The sequence below is a fragment of the Sinohyriopsis cumingii genome, chromosome 11 (assembly GCF_028554795.1).
Source record: "Sinohyriopsis cumingii isolate HCF-2022 chromosome 11, ASM2855479v2, whole genome shotgun sequence".
Classification (NCBI taxonomy): Eukaryota; Metazoa; Mollusca; class Bivalvia; order Unionida; family Unionidae; genus Sinohyriopsis; species Sinohyriopsis cumingii.
Window position 1 is genome coordinate 40,953,870 of NC_142971.1, and position 20,275 is coordinate 40,974,144.

The window sequence follows — 20,275 nt, forward strand, 5'->3', positions numbered from 1 at the left end:
TCAGCAACTGAAAGACACAGCTGAACATTTCCTTTCTTGGTACCAGAATTTGCAGATGATGTCTCTTGAAGGAAAGCAGTGTAAAGTTGATATGCTTGATTAGGTCATTGAAAGTTCAAAGTCATGTGACAGTATTATTTTTCACTGCCAATCTGAGGTTATTATTCCTTTTAAGTACTCTAAAAGAGGTAGGAGACCTTGTTAAGCCATTCCTAAAAGACAAATTAGGGAAACAAAAGGACTATATTTTGTTGTCATTGGAAGCCTTTTGATGACTCATTATATGCCCTGATAATGATAAGCTTTGTTGAAGAAGCTTTAGAATCCAATATTTTCCAAGTAACTACCGTATTTTCCTGCATTCAGATTTATGCACACCTTTTTGCAATGTTAAGGTAGATTGACAGTCCATTGTATGATAGTCTAAGGTGTTTGTTTTAAATTACGAGTATGGCGCTTGTACTGAATTAAACTTTTTGCTAAAATCTACGATGAAAAAAGCTTCTGTATGTAAACATTAAAGGAATAATATATATGTATATGTGTGTGTGTGTGTGTGTGTGTGTGTGTGTGTGTGTCCCAAATGAATGTGTTGAAACCAGTAATCATTTATATTTCCACTTCAGTTAGTTTTCTTGTGTAAAATGTTTATCATTTTATGGGTGGCTGTCGTCATTAAAGACAGCAGTTTTTGTATTGCTGTTTCCATCAATACATGCATACAAATATACTTCCAGACAAAATGTAATTGTATATTTCTTTTAATTAAGGAAATGTATTATCCACGTAGTATAAATATAATCAACCAGTGCTGCTCTTTTCAATGCCATAACTCAAATGAACATCATGCATTCTTTTATGTTCTAAACTGTCATTCAAAATTACGATTTGTTTGTAAAACAGACATCAAAATAAACATATAAATTTTCTCTCCTCTTTTCTTAGCTTTGTTACCGAATCATAAAAGGTTAATAAAATCACTAATGCGTAATACAAAAAAACAACATTGATACATTGTTTTTAAACTTATGGAATATTTATGCAACATTTCTAGATTCTACATGCATAATATCACATCAGCTAAGCAGGGCGTAATTTTATGAATCACATACAAGAATACTTCATTGACATTATTTAATGGGGTGGGGGGGCTGGCAGTTCCCTTGGAATTTTCATCCCAAAATATCCAGGGTATATCTGTCGGTGATGAAACACAAGAAATTTGTGTATTATACTGTTCTAGAAGATTCATCAAACTTGATTATATGATTTATAGTCTACAGGGTTAACCACCACTATAACTAATTATTGGAATGCACATCTATATTCAGATGAACAAACTTAGCGCCTGGTACATGGTTTTCAGGAAGAACAATAATAAGAATAATAACATGGAAAAGAAGACTAAACGCCATTACGCCTTGTCTGAATTGCTATTTTTAGAAACTGATATCTCTGCTTGTTACATTGCACAGAGGTAAAAAATACAAGCGCCATTGCTATATGCTCACTTAAGGGTCTAATTGCAAACTGCACAGACTGCACAGACCCAGATCTGCCATTGAATAAAGCACCAGCAGATCTGGATCTGTACAGATTGTTAGGAGCAATCAGTAGGACAAATAGTATAGACCCTGATCTATGTGTGCATTATGCTGCAGTAGATCATGATGTTTTTTGAGTTTTTTTTGCAGTTTGAATCGACTTACAAGTACATACAGTAGAACAAATTAGCACTACACTATATGATGAGTTGGATGCACTTTCCCTCTCTTATTATAAAGACCTTTAAAATAATAATCTGCTGTTGGTGTGTATAGTCATGGATCCTGTATTATCAAGGAGAATTATTTTGTATAGTGTACTTCATTTTAAGGTATCTGTACTACATGGACAGTGTTATAATGAGGGAGTATTGTACAGTGGCAGATATGGTAAAATGCTTTTAGTTGTGTTGTGGGCATGTTGTCTGAAGCCACAAGATGACCAGCATTAGAATCTAAAAATCAATTAAATGATATAGTTCTGAGGGAAATTAGATCTTTCCTCAGAAGGTTACTCCAGATTTATCAGCTGAATTTATATATTCCAGTTCATATTGCATGCATTGATGGAAATGATGGAAGATTCTTTTGAGCATAACTTTATGGGAGCCTAGCTCCATCATGAATATTATGAAAATCAGCCTTAATTGTATGTTCATTGATGCCAATGTCTCATTCTTTGGATTGGGCACATAACGACATATAGCGTTGCCATCCATCATGTCCTGCAATATGGCCATCATGAAATTTGGCTCAATAATATTTAAAGGGAATAATTCATTGAAAACATTTGGTATTGGGTTAAATTTTCATGTACATGTATATCTCAACCAAAAAATTCGCAAATAGAAGCCTTGTTTAACTTGCAGCTTTGCTCTTCCATCATGAATTCTATTTGTGCTCAGTAACTTCTGTAGTTTTGAGGATTGAAATCAAATTTAGTTTGTATTAATCTTAATATTTAAAAGACTTTTGTTAAGACAGATTTTTACATTTCAGCTGTCAATTATATGGAGTCACAGCCTTGTTTGCCCTTATACCAGATTCGCTTGATCAATTTTTGTTGTTGTTGAGTTTAATTATAATAGGCATGCGCACAATTGTGCATGTGCCACTTTTTTCTGACTGCACTGCAGCCTGCTAGTTGTTCCTGGGGAAGGGAATGGTGCCACCTACCCCAGGCTTTTATGGGTTCAAGGAACCCTGATAGTTTGGCCTCAATCTGTGGGTCCATAAAGGTCCCGTACAGTTGAATGGTTTGCTGTCATTAGTGGGAAGGAGAGCTCCGGATCGGTCCAGGTTGGTTCACATCGCTGGTTTCTTGTTGCGTTTGCCTGGTGTTTGTTTGTTTTGTTTCTTTTTTTTCCTCCTCCAAATGTTCCAAAAAAAGGGGGGTGTTCTATGCTGTTTATAGAGGTTGTTAGTAGAAATCATGTATGAAGAGAGATTTCAAGGTTATTATGGTATTATTAGTCGAGGTGTTTAGGGTGTGCTTCCTACGTTATGTTATTTATAAGTTTTTAGATATTGCCTCTTTAAGTTATTTATTTATGAATGTTTTTAGAGATTGAATGTTTTTATACTTTATTTAGCAAGAGACCAGAGTCCTAGCCGATTACACGGTTCGTTAAGGACATATAAGACTGGAGTCCTAGCTGATTACTTGGTTCGTTAAGGACATCTAGGACATCCGATTTTGCAGTTTCCTTAGCTTTTGATAGGTGCTTTGTAAGTGAATTATTTATTAATATTTTTATAAAATTGAATGATATGTTATGGGTTTTTATGTGGAGGCTTCTAAATTTATTTAGCTAGTTACTCGGTCTTTTGGTTTTGTAGGGATAGTAATCATATGTTGTTCCTAAAGTCCTGCTGAGTCTATGAATTTATTTATATTTTTTATGCTGATTGTTTATTTTTATTAGAGTCCATAAGTAACGCTGGGTATGTGTGTGGTGATCCAATCTCTTTTTGGTTTTTGATAAATAATTTCCAAGCAGGTTGATATTATGGGCATATATTGAATACATGGTGTAGATCTTTGATGGTGTGGCAGTTAAAGCAGTTAATGGTTGCTGGTTTGGGTCCTATAAACCTTCCAAAACTGCTTGCTAGTTTAGTTTTTCCAGTTAATATCTTGTTTATGGTTTTCTGTTCTAAATAGGTACCCTTAAGTAGCGGTATGTTCCTATCTACATGTTTTGGGGTTTCATGGTGCTTTTTACCTTTTTGTGGAGGAGTTCAAAAAATCTTGCCATTTTTGGTCTATATATGTTTGTGCAAAGCTTAGTGCTTCTGTAGAGCTATAGTTAAGCTTGATAGAGTTTTGATCTCCTAATTTGGTTTGTACAAATTTGTCTGCTGTTTCGTTGCCAGAGATTCCAGTGTGTGACGGTATCCACATGAGCTCAGTTAATTGATGTACTGTGGTGATATCGTTGATTAATTGGCATGCTCTGTCGAGGAATTATTCCCTTGAGTGTGTATTGCGATTTTGGATCGATTTGATGACGCTTAGGGAGTCGCTTATAATGACTGCTTTAGGTATTTCGTAGTCTTTGATCCATTCTAGTGATTCAAGTATAGCCCAGAATTCAGTGGTGTAAATGGAGCAATAGTCAGGTAATCTGAATCCCGTTTGTATATTCAAGGATGACTATTGCTGCTGCTGTTCTTGGTTGGTGGTTTTTGTAACCATGGTGATTTGTTCTGGTCTGTATTGTTTGTTACCTGTTTTTTTTAGTAGAGGTATCTTTTCTCTTAGTTCAAGGATTACTTTGCCACTTGGTGTGGTGGGTATGATTTTGGGTTTTCAGACAACTTTACACTTGTTTATAGCTGTTTTGGTGGGATGGTTGTCTGGGTCGGTATCTAATCGAATGGAGTATAGGAGGAGCAGTTCTTGCCTACGTAATTTTAAGGGTAGTTCTCCTGTTAGTGTTTGTAGTTCTTCTAATGATGTTGAAGGGAGTGTTCTTGTGCATAATAGTAAGGTTTTTCTCTGGATAGTGTCAAGTTTTTGTAGTACAGGATGCCTAGCCAAGTTATATGCTTGGCAACCGTAATCCAGTTTTGATCTAATTAGGGTTTTATATATCGTGAGGAGGGTTTCCTGGTTGGATCCCCAGTCAATCCCTGTTACATTCCTGAGTAAATTGAGATCTTTGTTACAATTCTGGGTGAGTTATTTAATGTGCTTGCTCAATAATTTATCATCGCCATATGGATTGATTCAAAGCAAAATTTTAGTATTGGACATCATACAGGATCTTCAATGAGATCTCAAAGACTGCACTAAAATCAGAACTAAATGCATTGAAATCACACATTACACTATATTTCCAAGACCTTCCGCTAAGTATTGAGCAAATCCTGCCTTAATTTAGAAAAATCTACACCCCCCACCCCACCCCGGCCTTTTTTTTTTGTTGCATCAGTTGCAAAAATATATCTTGGGCATACCTTTCTCATCATCACTGCACTTTTTGTCGCTCGATATAGGTTTTAATAATTTTGAGATCACTTTTGGCAGTCATTGTGTAAAAAAAAGTCTTAAATATTGTAACTATAAAATTTAGTATGTAGCATCATCAGCATGGCACTGTGACACAAGATGGTCTAAATAAAAATTATGCCAATCTGACATCCAATATGACCACCGCGGTAGCCATCTTAGAAATCTTGTTTTCACAACTCTGCTAGAAATGACAGTTGTATTGACATGGGGTTTTCACCAGAAGACTTTTTATAATGTCCAGTTGGTCGTATATTAAAATACTACTGATCTGATGTCCAGTTATGGCTGTCACAGCAGCCAGCTTGAAATTTGTATTGCTGCTCCTGAATGGAAAGTCATATCTATTGTTACCCCTCTCCAGTGGATGGCTATATCCATACGGGATTTTCAGCAATAGACTTCTTATGACACCTAGTTGGTCCTGAATGAAAATCATGCCAGTCATATATTGCTGCCATGATATATGTCTTAAAAATCTTGTTTGGGGCCCTGAGTGGCCGAGTGGTCTAAAGCGCTGTCCAATATGGATCACTGCCATCTCACCTCTGTCTGCGCCAGTTCGAGTCTCGGATTCAGCCAATGTGGGTATGTGAGAAAGCTTGCCAGTAGCTTCTCGTGGGTCGGTGGTTCTTTCCGGGTCTTCCCGGGTTCTTCCTCCACTATTAATACTGGCCGCCATGTATAGCCTATCGTGTGCTGAAAAATGGCGTTAAACCCCACAACAACAACAACAAAAAAAAATCTTGTTTAATAGAATCTGGTTTCATGTACATGTACTCTTATCAATAAGAATTTGAAATCATGTGGCCTTAATATATGGTGTGATGATCAAAACAGATGAATGGGGTGTTGTCAAAACCACCTGCATGTGCAAATTAATGTAACAGTTATTAGCATTCATATAGGTTTCTTGAGGCATGGAGTTCCCTTATGATTGATTGAAACAAGAAAAATCAATAAGAATGGTTGGAATGCTGAAACTTAATATGCTTAATAATAGATTATAGACTAGGTAGCTTCCTATCTATTAAACATGTGACTGCAGCCTGCAGCAAAGTAATTATCTCTTTTTTTTGTCATGCCAGTCCTTAGCAGGTTTGGAGTTATGTTTTTTGTCAAGCCAATCCTTTGCAGATTGGCAGTCAGCATGTCTGAGTTACTCTGACCACTTTAAATATTTTCTCCTAGGAGCCCTCCCTGTCCTTTGCAATATTTCATACACATTTACCAAACCTTACATTGAGGGCTTTCAGCTTGTACAACTGATGCTGATCCACCATCAGATATTGCTGATGTCGCTAAAACTATAAGAAAAGAAACCAATTTAAATTTCTTATCCAGACAACTGAATATAATTTTGACAAAACTTTACAGAATGCTTTCTGGCATGAGGATCTTTCAGATTTTTGAAAATAATACCAATCTGCCATCAAATATGGCCACTATATCTAGAAATACTACAACAAAAGAGATTTTTAAACAAATTCTCAAAAACAATTCAATAAAATTTAAATAAATATGATAGCAAGCATCATGACATATAAGGTTTGATGTTAATACAAATGATGCTAATCTATGAAACTTTGCTGCCATTGCAATAAATAGCTAAAGCTTGTGATGACCTCCAAATCCATTGAATAGAATTAGACCAAACTTGACAGAAAGCATCATGATATGAAGACTTGTACTGGAAGATGCTATTCTCACCCAGTTTTCTTGGCCAACTGCTCTTGTATTTTGGCTGTTAGGCAGATGTCGGCCAGATAAGTAATGTTAGACACACTTGGGTCTCATGTTTTTAATATACTTTACTTCATTCAGAAACAAAATTAAACAACCACAACGTAAAGCGCCTACTACGCGAGTGTACATGATTTGTTTACAAATCAAAAGTGCTGGCGTCTGCGTCCATTGTTTGTTACAATGGAAAGTAGCTCTTTTATGCATGTGAATGCATTATGAAGGTGTGCAATATCTTTAATTATTATATGCTCATTTAGCATTTGCGTGCATAAAGGAACTACTTTCTATTGTAAACAAACAAGGGACGCAGACACCAGCACTTCTGATTTTGTACACAAATCATGTACACTCGCGTAAGAGGCTCTTTACGTTGTGGTTGTTTAAATTTGTTTCTGAATGAACTAAAACAGATGTTTCGTGGACTGCTACATACAAGCTGCTTTGGCACATTCCGCGTTGATACATTGTTACGGATTTAGGCTAGCTACATTATATAACAGATGCAAGGTAATGTCCTTACAAATAACATACAAGTGACAAGTCATATACTGTCTTCTTTAGCTGGTGATAAGAATGGCAAAATAAAATATACTTACAGTTTTACATCCTGAATTTCCTCAAAATGTATTTTCTTAATTCTGCAAATCCGAATTACATGAGCCATGTCATAGGTTTTCAATCCAGATTACACATTTCCTTACTGCACTCAAAATGAAATAAGCATTAAATTCCATAGCGTTTTTTTGATAATTGCATTTGAAAGAATTCATATTTTCCCACATTATGATTTCAAACATTCAATGACAGAAACAGAAACACTTTTGCAGATGTCAACACGCTTCTCCCTAGCTTATTAAATCTCATGTATTTCATGTGGAATCGTCACAAATCAAGTCAATAATCATGAAATTTCCTAGAATCGAGAAAAATATCAAAATTTATTCATTCCAGATCAAATGGAAAAGTTGTTGCAATGCACATTCATTCACACTATGACTCCAAATTTCAATTTTAACTAGACACGCCATTTTCGTTCGAATAATGTTGATTTATGTAATGATGAATATGTGCTTGTGTATTTAGTTTGGAATGCTGGCATACATTTATTTACGTTGTTTCTTGTAGTGTATTGTTTTTATATAATTAAACCTTAGGTAGAATAAAAAAATGAGCATATAATAAAAAGGTTACTGCCTTTGTATGGGAAAATATGAACTCGTTTTGTCGGAAGGATATACTACATTCCCAAGTTCGTGCAGTATTCCATCCCAAAACTCGTTCATATTTTCCCATACAAATGCAGTAACTATAAATACTGAATGATTGTGATAATGTAAAATTAACGGAGAAAAAAATGAGCATATAATAAAAGGAAATACTTCATAGTTTTTTAGGTTCATAAGTGGTTATTTTTATTTCTAAATCACAAGCTTGTATCAAACTTTCTGGATGGTTTGTTTTCCTATTCAGTTTTAAAATATAGCATTAAATTGTTTTAACTGTCATTGACTGGAAGGCAGAAGTTGAATTTAGCGATCATGTTGGCATTTGTGTCTGCATCCATCTGTCCATATCCTAGATTAACTTGTCTTAAAGTGTTATACTTGGATAACAAAACCAGGCAGCTTGGCAAAAATAACATTTCATGCCACTTGCCTACAATTACAAGTTATATAAATTTTTTTAGTTGCATTTATTTACAAGTAAACATGGAAATCTTGTGTCAGAGATTTGCCAGAAGATAAAAGAAAGTGCAGAATCATAGCAAAGGATAATATTCACTGTCGACAATCAAATGCATAAATCAGCGAGATTGACCGACTCAAAAGTCAGTGTCCCAAAGGTTTAATCAAAAGTCAGTGTTACCAATGTTTAATCAAAAGTCAGTCTTGGAGAAGGGACAGCATTAACTGCATGCATAGCAATCAATTTAAAGTTAGATGTCTATAACAAGAGTCTTAGCCAAACGATGGTGGTTTAATTTACGTCTCCAATGATAAAGTGTCAGCCAAACAGCCTATTTTTGTTATATTTCCAATGATAAAGTGTCAGCCAAACAGCCTATTTTTGTTACATCTCCAGTGATAAAGTGTCAGCCAAACAGCCTATTTTTGTTGCATCTCCAATGATAAAGTGTCAGCCAAACAGCCAAGATCTTAATATGTTATTAGCATGCAAATAAGTTTCTTGTCACTTGCTTTACAAATATCAGCAGTCAGAGATCTGGGTAAAAAATCTATAGTATCTCCAAAAATACAAAACACAATATGCTAGCAATCATTGGATGGGAAGGTTCTTTATTTATTGAAATTTCTATAGGATGACATTATAATATTGTCATCTCACTTAATTAGGTTTAAAGTAAAAATAATGTGGTAAAACATTTAACGAAACATTTGAAATTTAGTCAAGTTTATTAAAGTTGGGAACCATCAAAATCATAAAGACAGCTTGCAAATAGGCTTCAAAAGTGGAAATTTTCACACTACAAGCTTGAAATATCCCTTTTCATCAAGTCTTAGCAAAGGAAACAAATTTGCAAAATTTAATTTCATGTTTCTTACGCAAACTTTTTCTTGAAATTTAATTTCAAAACTTTTCACTATAGTGTAACTTCATGAAAATTTAAAAATTGGGCATCTTGATTTGGTCCTGTCCATCCATCCATCCATCCCGTCAGAGAAAGTTGTAAGCACAAACACACAAAAAGCACTGTATACAAATTAATTTTGACTGTCTGATTTGTATGGACAACTTCGGTGGCCAGGTGGTTAGAGCATCTTCCTCAGATGCAGGAGGTTGCAGGTTCAAACGCCAGCCAAATCTTTCCAAAGACTTGTAAAAATGGTACTAACAGCTGCTTTGCTAGACACTCAGCATTAAGAGGTTAGTGTTAGGACTGGTCAGCCTGCTGTCAGGATAATGTGATTGTTGGACATAATGCTGCATTTTATAAACTGCCACACTGCAGACATCATAGTGATATAAATGAAAATGTTTTAAAGTTACATTAAAAATCAAAATCTCACACTAATTTGTATGCATACATTTATGTAGACACCAGGTTAGATTTTCAGGCCATTATAGCAATTTTATATATCATTTTCAGAGATAGTTTGTGTACATCTAATAGAAGCTGGACCATAATGTCCTGATGTCCGTCAGTCCACCCATTAGTTGTTGAGTTGGTTTTGATACAACAACTCAAGTTGCCCACCATCTGCAGTTACCAAGCAATGTGGATGGCTTGCACATGGGAATAAGGAAGAACCTTATCAATTCTGGGCACAAAAAGTTAATTTCACTGTGTCTGCCAGTCTTTTTAGATCCTTTTGATGATATAGTTGTCTGCTGATAGTAAAACTAGTTGCTATATTTTTTCCTCCATCACATCAAAGTTGCATCTGTGTTTGACAACACGTTATAATGACTTCCTCATCTACTGCCTACACTGTAAAAACTGATGCAAGACAGTGTAATTTATTTTAACATTAAATTCAAAACATTTACTCTACATAACTTTACTTCTACTAGATTTAGATGCTGAAATGTTATGCTTTGCAGTATATTGAAAGTAAAGTTGACTAAGATGGTAAAAAGAGAATGGATTACAGGTAAATGGAATTTTCTGTTGTTTCCTTCAGATTTTTGAATGGTGGTACTTCAAGAAGTATGGAACATCTTTCATTGAACAGGTGTCTCTTAACCATATATCACCTCTGCTTGGAGGCACTGACAACACCAATAATAACAACAATGAAACAGGAAATGGCAGCAACAATGGCGTCACTTCTTCCGGTAGCAATGGAAACAACAGTGGCAGTTCCACAAACAATGGACAAGGTCAACAAAGTATGCCAGGTATCTTTTATATCAGGAGAAGGGCATAAGCTTATATGAAGGTCTGTCTCCATTTCTTCTGTTTCTCTCACAGCTTCTTCCTTGTGGTTAGGTCCTAAGATTGGGGCTCTGTTGAGTAGGGTAAGATTTCATGTCATCTCTTCCAGGTTATAAGATATATGTTGTCTCCCTTGTTTGTCAACACTATTTAATTATCTCCCTTGGTTTTGATTTATATTAGCTTGTCTTGCATGGCATTGAAAATTGAGCTTCATTTCTCAACAGCATGAACACAGAATAAACCAATTCTTTATGCAAGATCAACATTTCTTTTCTTTTGTTATTTCCGAAGAACTGATTCCTGAAAATGAATTTAACGCAAATTTTGTTTGGGTTTGGGGAAAAAAAGTCAATTAGTCATAATAATCTAATCTGATATTGAAAATCATTCAGGTTTTTGTATAGTTTTAATATATGCATTGTTTTACATTTGTTATTTCACCAAACATGATCTAAATGATGGATCATCTTATATTAAATATACATATTACAAGGCAGGTTGGCAATTTATAAAGATGCTTTACATTTGAATCTGAATAAGATATTTCAGCTGGAATCTACCAATTTTTGTTGGTACAATTTTATAGTAATTGTTCTTGTAAAATATTGATAAATTGTGGATGTAAATTAAGTCTCATCAATCTGGTTTCCTCTCTTTTTGGCTGGATTTATATACAGGCAATTTGTATGCATAAGACAGATCATCTCTGTTCACTGTTGCTATTTACAATTCCTCAAAAGCCATTAAGAGCAATATTCACATGACTGTTTGGGGAGTGACATGGCATCAAGGCTTTCAGATTGGTTCCAAGGACTCTGACTCACTCAGTATGATCACCATGCTAGAAAACCCTTGACAAATATGCACATGATTTTTCTCAGAGCAGTTTGGCATCAGGTCCATTCAAATTGCTTCTGTGGATGCCAATCTGTCATCGAATATGATCACCCTACTGGTACTAATAAAAGACCAACTTTTAATGACTTCTTAAAAGCCATTTGCAGAGTTTGGGTAAAAAGCCTCCGGGCATGAAGGGCTGTCAAGTTTGTGCAAATGATGCTGATCTACCTTCAATTATAGCTACCATTACCAACAAATAGTTAAACGTTTGAATGACTTCTCAAAAAATATTGAACATAAGTTGATCAGAATTTGACAGAAAGCATCCTGATATTGAAGGCTTACAAGTTTATGCAAATTATGTTGTTCTTCTAGTAAATATGGCTGCCATTTTAAAAATATTTTGAAAAAACTCTTTTAACTTTATCAAAAACCTGTTTACAGAATTTTATCAACTTTAACAGAAAGCAGCCTGATAAAATGAGCTTTCTGTTTGGTACAAATGATGCCCGTCCATAAAAGAAATGCAAAACCTGCGAAGAAATTTATACGGAAGCATCCTACAGATACTGATCACTTGACCTACTGCTTATGCCTTTGTTATCAGCCATATGAGCAATGGCATGTCCACTTGGTGTTCTTGTTCAGGAACAGTGAATAAAAATTGACATCAAGACTTTAGAGCTTAATGTAAGTAAGCCCTGTTGATGACCAGATTTAGATTTCCATGCCATTGAAGCAAACATTTTTTTAAAAAAAAATCAAGTTTTGATGTAAGTTTAAATATGTCATGGACCTACTTAAATGTAATAAGAACTAGATAATTTTCGGTGTTGTTCTAATGAACCAGTTTCAGTACAACTTGATATATTTGCTTTTCTTAGCCCTGAGAAGATGGTGAGGTCAGTACCATTAATTTTATTTTTTGGGGGGGATCGGGGGCACTAAAAGTAGATTTGGGCATTGCATTTCACTTCATGCCAATTCCTTAAAACACTATGTGGTGCAATTGTACCAGAGAATGCAAATATGTTTCACTTTTTCCAAAAAAGACACATTGAGATGGGGTTGACTTACCCTCAGGATCAAGGTTGCTGTTATTAAAAATAGATTTGGCCATTGTGTTTTATTCTGCTCCAGAAATTAAGTTTTCTTAAACCAACTTCCTCAAAACATGTACACTATAATCCTTACATCTTAGTCCAGCCTGTCAGTTTGGGAGTCATTGTTACTAAAAATAGATTTTTTATAATTTCTGGACAGTACCGATAACTGAATTTGTCAACATTCAGTTTGTAGGAAATTTGGTACATGTGCATGTTTCCCTTTGCCAGAAAAACCCAGAACAGATCAATTGTTAGGAAATTTTAGGGCAGTTACAGATCAAGATTTTTAGCTAACTGTGCATGTCATTTTATGTTTGTAAAGCTTGCACCAAAAAGTACATTAAAATAACTAACTTTATTTTCTTGGGCAATACTCTTCTTTTATATTAAAAGAAATCGATTGATTTTGTAAAATATTTGGTATTATTTATTAACAGCTTTTTTTTACTAACAGTCTTGGTAACATGACTTGACACAAACCACTACACATGGAGGAACAAAACTTTATATGCATGTTTATATTAACATGTAGATGGACTATTAAGATTGCCAGGCCATTGCAACGGAAACCAAGATGTTATTTCCTTTTCTGGTGGCATCAACTGAGTCAGCAGCTGTATCAAAACTTTTAAGTCAAAAAGATTATTCTAACCCCTAGATAGGTTCTCATCATGTTTGGTATGAATCATTATAAAGCTAAGACAATTCATTCTACAGTGGAACCTGTCTTGAAAGACCACCCCTTCTGCCAAAACATAATGGTCTCTCATGACAGGTGGTCTCTCATAACAGGTTATAACACTATATTATCTCTAAATCTGTACATGGAGAACCTGGTCTCTCAAGACAGGTGGTCTCTCATAGCAGTGGTCTCTCAAGACAGGTTTTACTGTATAACCTTTGAGGTCAAGGTTACAGTCATACAAATGGTGAAGATGCATCGATAAGTACTGCACCCTTATTGGCAACAGATGTCTCTGTGATCTATATTTCATGCTTCAGTGACTTGAACTTTTGTGCTGCAAGTTAGTTTTATTAGGTGCTGTCTATGTTGGAATCATGAAATTTGATAATTGGATGGATCAGTTAGCATTACATTCTTATATCAAAAGGTCACTGTCACCTACATTTATGCTTTATTATTGTGTTTAGCTCTTGATCATAATATATTTTTATATGCAATATTTAGTCCTTTCTGACCAGTGCAGTTATAAGTGGTAAGGATTCCATAATCATGACAGTTCAGATATATATTGTGATCATTGATGGTTAACTGTGCATTGTACTTTTGAATGAGTATAGAAATTAGAAGTGTGAACTGCACATATCTCAACCTGGCCTAAGCTGAAATGCCTTGTCAAGGTAATTATTGATGCATGTCATACTGGCTTTTATTCCAAGGTTACACAAAGCCTGTGACTTTTCCCCTCAAGTAAAATCTGGCTTCTAGGGGTGGACAATAATAATAGCATATGAGGTGGATTTTTAGAACAAAACTGATCATGGTTTTTTTTAGCAGCTTGCTTTTAGTGCATCTACTTTCATATTTGCAGAAAATAAATTTCATTGTATTCTTGTATATCATATGTGCCCTTTAGTAGGAGCCAGCATCACATATTGTCAAGATCACTTTAGTCTGAATTCATTTTCTGCATGATAATTAATATTTACAATGGGATACTGAAGGCTAGCTAAACATTTCAGAGAGATGAGCTTTGTAATCATTGCTTACACTCCTGTTTTTTAACACACCCATTGTTGGCAGTATGATCATCTAGATTTTGTCCACATATCCTTCTACCATCACATCATTCAGGAAGATTGTTTGCGCAAAGACTACTTGATATACATGCATGAAATTTGGTTGGCATATTTATACCTCTATAGGTCATAGACCAGAAAAGTTTATGGAATGGAATGTTGTCTGTTGTTCATCTATCCATTAGCACAAATTTGTTATCGCTACTTCATGTAAACTGTTTGAAGGATTGACATTAAACTTTACACACACATTCATCCCAGTGTCTAAACGAAAATGGTACTGCTCAGACATCAGATATGGCTACCACAACAGCTCTCTTTAAATTCTTATTGCTGTTCCTCCTGAATGGATGGCTATTGGTCCTAAAAGATAATGGTGCCAGTTTGAGGTTCAGTAGACCACAATGGAGTCCACCTGAATGGAAAGTCATATATCGACATGGGATTTCCACCAGTAAACTTGTTATGGTATATAGTTGTTCCTAAATAAAAAATGCTGCTGCCTAGGCAACCAATATAGCCATCGTGAAAATCTTTTTATAGCACCTCTACCTGATTTGATGGTCATGTCAACATGGTGTTTTCACTGAACCACTTCTTAAACTTCTGGTTGTTCCAAAATGATAATTGGTGCCAATCTGACAGCCAATATGTCCACACTGTAAGAACCTTCTGAGTGCTGCTCCCCAGAAAGTAAAGACTATCTTCAGGAGGTTCATCTTCTACTTGGCTCCTCAGTTATCTCAGAGAACACCAACACTGGTCCTTTGTCAACTCCTGGCCCTTCAGACTTGCCAGGAAGTAAAATTGTCCTGACTCACACCAGGATACATCACCAAAGTTCTTCAATGTCATCCAGTCCCAGTCAGAGAACTCCCATTTGGAAGTTGGGACCCAGAAGGGTGCACCACAAAAGCCCAGAGAGGAAGTTTGCAGGCCTTTTCCCTATCCTAAGGACAACGGTGGACAGATAAAGGGACTCACTCCTTTTTCTCTAGATTGGAATCTCTTCCATTGGTTCACTTAGGTGCCAGGATAGACCTATTTTCAGAGGTTTGATCTGACTGATGGCCGATGGATGGGCCCTTTCTATTATAAAGATGTATACCTGCTTCAGTTTTCCATATATCCCATCTCTAGTTAGGCTTTTTGTTCTTCCACTGGTTGAATCAGAAGGGTGCAATAGAGAGGTCGTTCAACCATTTTAAGAGCACTGGGTATCTCAGTCCTCCTTATTCTATGAAGTGGATCCATAGCAAACAGGCTTACTTTATTTAAATATTTCTTTTACATATGGATTACTTTCCTCACAAACAGGATTAGTCAGTGTCCCTTCGGACCAAGTAGTCAAGATCCTGTCCCTCTTCGAGGCGCTGTGAGCAATGACCACTTTATCAGCTCGTTCTTTTCTTTCTGTGCTGTATTCCGCAACAGATGTGGTTCCCTTAGGCAGATTGTACTTGCGTTCACTCTAGTTTCTCCTTTGGTGAACTGGAAACAGCAGAAGTGACTCTCAGATTTGATATACTAGATAAAATGGGGCCAGTTTCTGAGACTGGAGTCCCCGTGCATCCACCCCCCCAAACCCGACATTTATAGATTCACCGACATGTCAGATTCAGGATGTTGTTCTCATCTGGAGCTGAAACTCAACAGTGGCTAATTTGAAAATCTTGTTGCCATTGGTTTCAACACTCCACAGTTAAAAAGAAGAAATGGTTTTATCTTGAATTTCTGGAAATTCTTTTTGGACGTTTGAGAATCATTTTGAGGAACATTTGGTATACATATGCAGATGACCAGATCCTGATAAGATTTTTGTATCACAGAAGCAAATTTTATATATTTTTATCCACCCATTTTGTAATACCAGCAATAGATTTATCACTGTCCAATCTTTGACCATAATTCTCAAGTCATTCCAGATATGCAAAGATAGAGGTGCCTTTTGATACAGTGAATTTTCAACATTCATTATTTTTTGTCACCAATTGGAACCAGTGCAGTGCAAGTTGTATATAAATTAAGTGATGGAAAATAGGGGGATCTGTCATATCCAGGTTACTATTATTATCAATTTGTTAACTCTTTTGACTGGAATGGATGCAGTGAGGGCTTGCATATTTTACAACTACAACTTTATTTCAAATGTTTGATCCTCACTGCTTCCTTTATAAAGTGTTTCATTCCTTAGTATTGAATGAGCAACGTGATATCTCCTTCTGCACTACTACTGTATTTACTTGATTGTAAGTTGAATTCAGCTGCAAAACACACAGACCCAGATTTGTTGTTGCATAATGGGCCAGCAGATCAGAGTAAGTGCAGTTTGTTAGGAGTAACCAGTAGAACAAACAACACAGACCCTGATCTGAAGGCAGATCAGGATCTTTGTTGTTTGCTGTTTGAGTCAACTTACAAGTGAGTATAGACAGTAATCCTTTTATCACAATAACATTTTCAAGAGTACATGTAAACATCAGCAGTGTCGTACAGATCTCACAAGATATAACAATATCTGACACTTTTTGCACTGATTACTATTTTTGAAGACCATAATAGCTCATTCAAGTACTATGTATTTCCTGTATAGAGGCCTGAGGAAATGACAATTGAGCATGCCAGTTGCCAATATTACTGTGAGGGATATTGCAGTAATGTAATGAAATATTATGTGTATGCTCATAATTATGGTGATGTAGTAAGTAATAAATTCATACTAAATGGTGTAATAACGGGAAGGGTCCTCTGAAAATGATTAAACATGCTAAATTTAACCCTGGGAGCCTCAAGTGCCTCCTTCCTTGGAAACTGGAGAAAACACTAAACAGTAAAAACTTGTTCATCCCAGCTCCTCTAGGAAGCTGAAAGACAGATAAATGAATATTCAATTTAATAGTTACAATTTATTATATTTTCATGTTTGGCTGACATAATTAGGAAATGTCCCTTCAGGCATTACATTGACATTTTTGTAATTTTTATGTATTTTGAAAAGAGCAGTCATTCTAAAATAATATTTTTAATTAATACAAATATGAATATTAATAGAGATACATGTACTTTAGTTTGAATGCATGGTGCAAATTTATGAAGTTTGAAATGTCTTTTTTTATGTCACCGTGGTAGTTTTCAACAATTACAATATATTGTTGGAAGGGACCTTTTCTTGGCTTGTGTGTTACAGGAATAATCTCAGGTTCATAGAAACAGGCAGATCAATCTGTGTTTAAAACAGGCAGATCAATCTGTTTAAAATGGACAGATTAGTCTAGTGTTTAAAAATGGGTTTATTGTGCAGGATGTATAATAAATTCATGATGAATGTTTTTAACGATAAAAATGCAAATAAAATATATTTAATACAATATACCTCACAGAATCTCACAGCATGTACATATCAATCCATTTGCCAATACATTCTCAGTAATAGTGCTTATCTCTCATATTCATCATTTATCCATATAGAGATATAAGAAAAACCTAAAACTAATATGCAGGGGTACAAATTACAGGTGTATAAGCATTGGTTGTGGTAAGATAAGAGAGATGGGTTAGCAGAACAGACAGACAGACAGACATACACATGGACAGAATGGTAGGTCTTATACAGACTGATAGCCTCTTCATTTGAACAACATACAGTAATTCCATTGGAATATATGAACAGTATAACACATCATGTCTATACATGTATCAGTCAAGTCAAGCTGACAGCAACAAAGATCCTGATTTGCCATAGGATAATGCACCTGAAGATCGAGGTCTGTGTTGTTTGTTCTACTGATTACTCCTAACCAACTGCACAGACCCAGTTATGCTGGTGCATTACACAGGGGCAGATAGTCTGTTAAAATTTTTCGAATGGACTTCTAAGCAAGTATATATGGTAAATTTCAGATAGAAGTATAAAAATACATAAAACCTATATAACATTCATTAGATTCTTGTGGGTCGGTGGTTCTTTCCTGGGTTCTTCCTCAACCATTTATACTGGCTGCCATGTACAGCCTATCTTATGCTGAAAAATGGCATTAAACCCTATAACAACAACAAAGCACTTTCAACCAAATCACCAAACTGTCATCTGGGAATGCAAAGAAATTAAGAATAATTCATGTCATTACCATAGATCAAAATCACTTGCAATGTATGGACATTAATATTGAAATAGAGATCAACCATAGAAAAAAACCAAGGCATTTTCCCCGCAGCCACTTTTAAAATTAAGTAGAGGGGTGGCAAAATTTATTTTATGTAATACTTGTTGCTATTGTGAAAAACCACCAACCATTCGATCTTCCCAAAAAGTAGAGAATTGTCAGTAAGATGTAATGCACTCCTGCACCTGTCCTGGAACATGCATAGAATGGTAATTGTTTTCATAGATGACGATTCTGACAGGACATCAGAACGTGGTTGCAGGAAGACATTCAACAATAACAATGATAAATATTATGTAATTAAAATTAGTTCTACTACCTCCCCCCCCCATATCTACAATTTTAATAGCAGCAATAACTTACCTGTCACTGTTGTGCAGCTGAGTTTGTTAGGTATGTAGACCCATGCTTTTCTGAAAATTAATATACTCGGTGTTGAGTGAGAGGTCGTGTTACAGAATATTGGTGTCTCACTGGGCCATATGTTGTCACAGCAATAGGTCTTGGAGAAAAATTGCTTGCACTGTGTTGTGCTATAGACTGGGGCTGGTGAAAAAACATGGGATTCCCAAAACTAGATTTGGTAACCATCACTCAATATGTAAAAGACCCATCCATGATGCACAACCAAGCATCTCAAAAAAAGGCATGGATGAGCAACTGTGGGTATGTTTGGAAGAGGGATGCATAGTAAGAGAGGGTTTGGGTCCCTAGAGCTGTTTTCCCACCCACACCCACCCCTTCCTTCAGTAGTGAACCTAACTGATGAGGTGGAGGTCTAGTTTGAAGTTGGACGGGGGGCTGTATCAGTTTGGGTGTCCCATGAGGCCGATTTGCATAAACATGCTTCATGTCAGATTGTGATGGGCCAGGAGTCGTTGTGAAGAATCAGTGTGTATGATCCTGAAAGTCTCAAGAACCCATTTTAAGTAGGCTTCCCCTAATAGGGTCTCTGCTTCAAATGGAGCAGCCCTTAGAAGTGCAGACCTTTGAAGAGTCCAGTGCAACTTCAAGCCGAATGTGCAGAATTCCACAGATGATGCCATTGCACCGGAAAGCTTATGTCTGGATATCTTGGCTACAGCTTCCAGCACAAATTGTGAGGCAGCTTTTGTGTGACCACCCTCAGCATACTAAATGATGTAGCTGAGAAAAATGGCTGGTAGGATGCATCATTGGCACTGCTTCAACCATGAACTCATTTGAGTCTGCAAGGACAGAGAGAGCATTCTCTGAATGGGGCATAGGCCATGCATCGTTATATCCCTCCCTTGTGTAGGGGGCATGGGAGCACTCTTAGTGTAATGAGTGTATGCTATAGTGCTATAAATTGATGAGGGGAGATAAGATCTTCTGTCTGCTCTGGATGATGTGACACCTAGAAGTCATGGTTGCTGTGACCTGGTGAGGAGGTGATTGTGGGACCTGAGCCACATCATCACCTGTTCTGTGGGCTGGGTCAAGTAGCCCACAGGGGCATACAGGACAAATAACACTGAGGTGAAGGACCCCACATCCCATAAGGATTACTTGGGATATTAGGGAAGGGTGTGTGATACCAATCTGATCCCCTTAAGTCTGAGCCCAGTACCTATTAGACAGGCATTGAGTGCAATAACAATGGTTAATTTATTGCTCCAATTAAAATAGGTTACTTGCATCCTATCTTATTCATTAGGTAAAGTTCTCCACAAGTCACT

General features: G+C 36.1%; 1 protein-coding gene across 5 annotated transcripts in view; it reads left to right on the forward strand.

Annotated features, from left to right (window-relative positions):
* LOC149787989 (suppressor of tumorigenicity 7 protein homolog) overlaps nt 1–20,275 on the forward strand; it is a 132,042-nt gene that overhangs the window by 53,919 nt on the left and 57,848 nt on the right. For 4 of the 5 annotated variants that reach the window (XM_089974267.1, XM_089974269.1, XM_089974271.1 and 1 more), the window contains exon 3: nt 10,449–10,665. In XM_089974267.1, the coding sequence (XP_089830393.1) occupies nt 10,449–10,665 (217 nt within the window). The remainder of the gene's footprint in view (nt 1–10,448; nt 10,666–20,275) is intronic. The other variant, XM_089974268.1, reaches the window with a different exon arrangement.